Source organism: Lactuca virosa, chromosome 7 (assembly GCF_052849685.1).
Source record: "Lactuca virosa cultivar CGN04683 chromosome 7, Lactuca_virosa_CGN04683_v6, whole genome shotgun sequence".
Classification (NCBI taxonomy): Eukaryota; Viridiplantae; Streptophyta; class Magnoliopsida; order Asterales; family Asteraceae; genus Lactuca; species Lactuca virosa.
Genome location: NC_136432.1, coordinates 209,463,025 through 209,466,045, shown reverse-complemented (window position 1 = coordinate 209,466,045; position 3,021 = coordinate 209,463,025). Strand labels below are relative to the sequence as shown.

The following is a 3,021-nucleotide window of genomic DNA, read 5'->3' as shown; positions in this document are numbered from 1 at the left end:
AGTTTTTAATGGTTCATAAAATGAAGACTCTTCATTTTATGAAACCTCTTTAGTTCTTTAATCACAATTTAAAGAAGTGACTTTTGGTTATCCATAACTTGAGGACAAGTTATGGACACCATCATTGCCATTAAGATCATGAATTAAACACACATGGAGGTTACACATAATTCCTATGATCTTCTAAAACTCATAAGAACACAAATTCATGTCAAGCAATTTCAAGAAATCATATAAACATATACAATACTTGAAAATTGATAAAAGTCATGTAAAATGGGTTAACATAATCATTATCCTTTTGAAAAACAGATTTTACAAGTCCAAAACAGATTGGGATAATGATTTTAATCCATTTCCAGCAACAAAACTCGAAAAAAAAACTGCCCGGCACGCTCCTACTCGTCGAGTGCATGATCCTACTCGACGAGTAGGACGAATTTGTTCATGGACTCGGCGAGTCCTCCCCATGAACTCGGCGAGTCCAGTCGTTAGAGTGCAGAATTTTCGATTTTTAAGCAGTTTTGCATCAAGTATACAGAAAACAATCCTAGGCTCTGATACCACTGATGGGTTTTGAGCATTCTAACACTTCCTAAGTGTACATGCAACCCTAATAACCTTGAATCTATGTTTTCTCTATATACATGCAAATTTCGTTTTCAAGGTTATTTCCTAACTAGCATGGCATGGGGATTACATAAAACATAATACTAGTAGAAATACATACCTTGTTGTTGCTTGGATTCCTTCTAGACTTTGTGAGCCTAGCACCCCAACTGTTGTGCCTCAAATGCTTCACACAACACCACAAAACTTGGAATAACTTGAGAGAATAATTCTTACACTTGAAAATCAGTTATGCCCTCTTTAGAAACACTCTAGTGCACATTTTGCATGCTATAGGGTTTCTTTTATAGTGTGTCATAATTAGGAGTTACAAATGTAAATCCTAATTGTCATGACTCTTCATTCGTCATGACCCATGGGTTTGTAACTCCCATGGACTATCCATGGAGCTCCATATGGTTATAACCAAACCCATAAACCATGGATCATTAATCCACCATAAAAGAATTGATGATTGTCATAATCAACCCTATATATTTAATTAGTCTCACTTTGATCACCAAATTAATACTAGATTAATACTTGATCAATACTAATTAAATAATACTATTATTAATATATTAGAACTTATAATATATTAATAATCACAAGTGTACTTTCTCTCATTTTGTCTATCCAAGTATTGCAATGTCATGCAACCCAAATGGACCATGCCGGGTCGGGTCAAGTACATACCAAATAAAGTTATGGACTTAGACACTATATCCAACAGACATATGGGCCATTGGTCAATATCGTAGTTGCTTATGGTGTGATGGTATCACCCATGGATGACATACGGATCATTGGTCAACATGGTAGTTGATTATGGTGTCCATGGTTGACATATGGATGACATATGGGCCATTGGTCAACATGGTAGTTGCTTATGGTTTCCATGGATGAAATACGGGTATCACACATGTATGACATACGGATGGTAGTTGCTTATGGTGTCCATGGTTGACATATGGGTCATTGGTCAACATATATCATTTGTGCCGGTTGTATATTAAAATTTAAAATTTCAAATACTTAATTTTGTAGGAAATATTAATTTTTTAAATAATTTTATTAATAATTTAGGGTTCCCGATTAATCCCCGCTGAGTCTGATTAATCGCTTATCGCCAGTCGACCGCCGAGCGACCGACGAGCGATTTTTACAACCTTGATTAAAATAGAAATTGATTTTTCTTTTAAATATGACTTTTTACAAAACTACCCTTGCTAATTAAATACGAGTCATTGTATGTATTAGGACAATTTGGTCATTTTATAATGGAACATCTTCTAGGCGCCATAATGTTTTCCGATGAAACACGTTGTTTCAGTTCTTCACTCTTATTTCAGTCACTTGCAAACAACCCCAATTTCAAAATTCCGACAGTCAAAAAACCCTAAAATCATTTTCGCAGAATCGTTATCTTAGTGAATGTTTATTATTATGGAAGCCAGTACTTCTTCTAAGATTCAATCAAGAAATCAAGCGAAATCGCTAACAGACATGCCATTTGAAGTGATGGAGAAAATAATAGTCGACTTGGCAAAAATTTCAGCAGTCGAGGCTTTCAGGATGAAGAGTGTGTATGTTTTACCTTTGATCATTCTATTTCACAAGTGTATTTGAGTTGTCTTTACATTATGGAGCGAATATTGTGTTTCGTTTGCGGTTGCAGATTCTTCAACGAGGCAGGAAAAACGGATGAAGTATATAAACATATGGAGTTAGATGAATTACGATTTCGTGTTTGGTCTGACCAGAAACATGCAGTTGTCAATAAATGCATAGAGATGAGAAACCCAAATATTCTATTCAGGAATGGATTGGTACGTTATTATATATATATATATATATATATATATATATATATATATATATATATATATATATATATATATATATATATATATATATATATATATGCATAGTAGTAATTAATCTGTTACTTGTTTTTCATAACTTTAACTAGAAATTATGTGTTTAATGTTTTTTTCAGATGAAGTTATTTTTATTAGAAGTTGAACATGAAGGGAAAACGATGCTTGAAGAAGCATCTGCATTGGGACATTTGGATTCAACATTTGTCCTGGGAATGATGTTGATGGCTGAAGGGAGACATAGGAAGCAAGAAGCTTTGGACATGTTGAACAATGCTTACCGCAGAGCAAAAGGTGAGTGAAATCTTAGAGCAACTTGTTCTAAGGTTCATCTCCACTTAAATAGGGAGGGGAGGAAACATGTACACTTCCATGGCTTCCATAGATCTTGTGCATTGCATAAGTCTGTAGTTAGTGTGTCAGACGCTTTTGTGAATGGATACAAATGGGTGTTTATGTGTGAAATTTGTTAGGTTTTCTAGGGAGTTTGGTATAATTTATGAGTAGTTTGTTGATATGTACATTCATATTA

The 3,021-nt window shown here is 34.2% G+C and overlaps 1 protein-coding gene across 1 annotated transcript; it reads left to right on the top strand.

Annotated features, from left to right (window-relative positions):
- Positions 1-2,055: 2,055 nt before the first annotated feature.
- On the top strand, positions 2,056-2,791 carry LOC145127504 (putative F-box protein At1g67623). Its single transcript, XM_079062691.1, has 3 exons — positions 2,056-2,195; positions 2,288-2,438; positions 2,609-2,791. The coding sequence occupies exons 1-3, from the start codon at positions 2,056-2,058 to the stop codon at positions 2,789-2,791; spliced, it is 474 nt and encodes a 157-aa protein (XP_078918817.1).
- The last annotated feature ends 230 nt before the right edge of the window (positions 2,792-3,021 follow it).

Coding starts and splice junctions, on each gene's coding strand:
- LOC145127504 (XM_079062691.1), top strand. CDS start 2,056: ATGGAAGCCAGTACTTCTTCTAAGATTCAATCAAGAAATCAAGCGAAA. Junction 2,196..2,287: donor GCTTTCAGGATGAAGAGTGT/GTATGTTTTACC, acceptor TTGCGGTTGCAG/ATTCTTCAACGAGGCAGGAA. Junction 2,439..2,608: donor TTCTATTCAGGAATGGATTG/GTACGTTATTAT, acceptor TGTTTTTTTCAG/ATGAAGTTATTTTTATTAGA.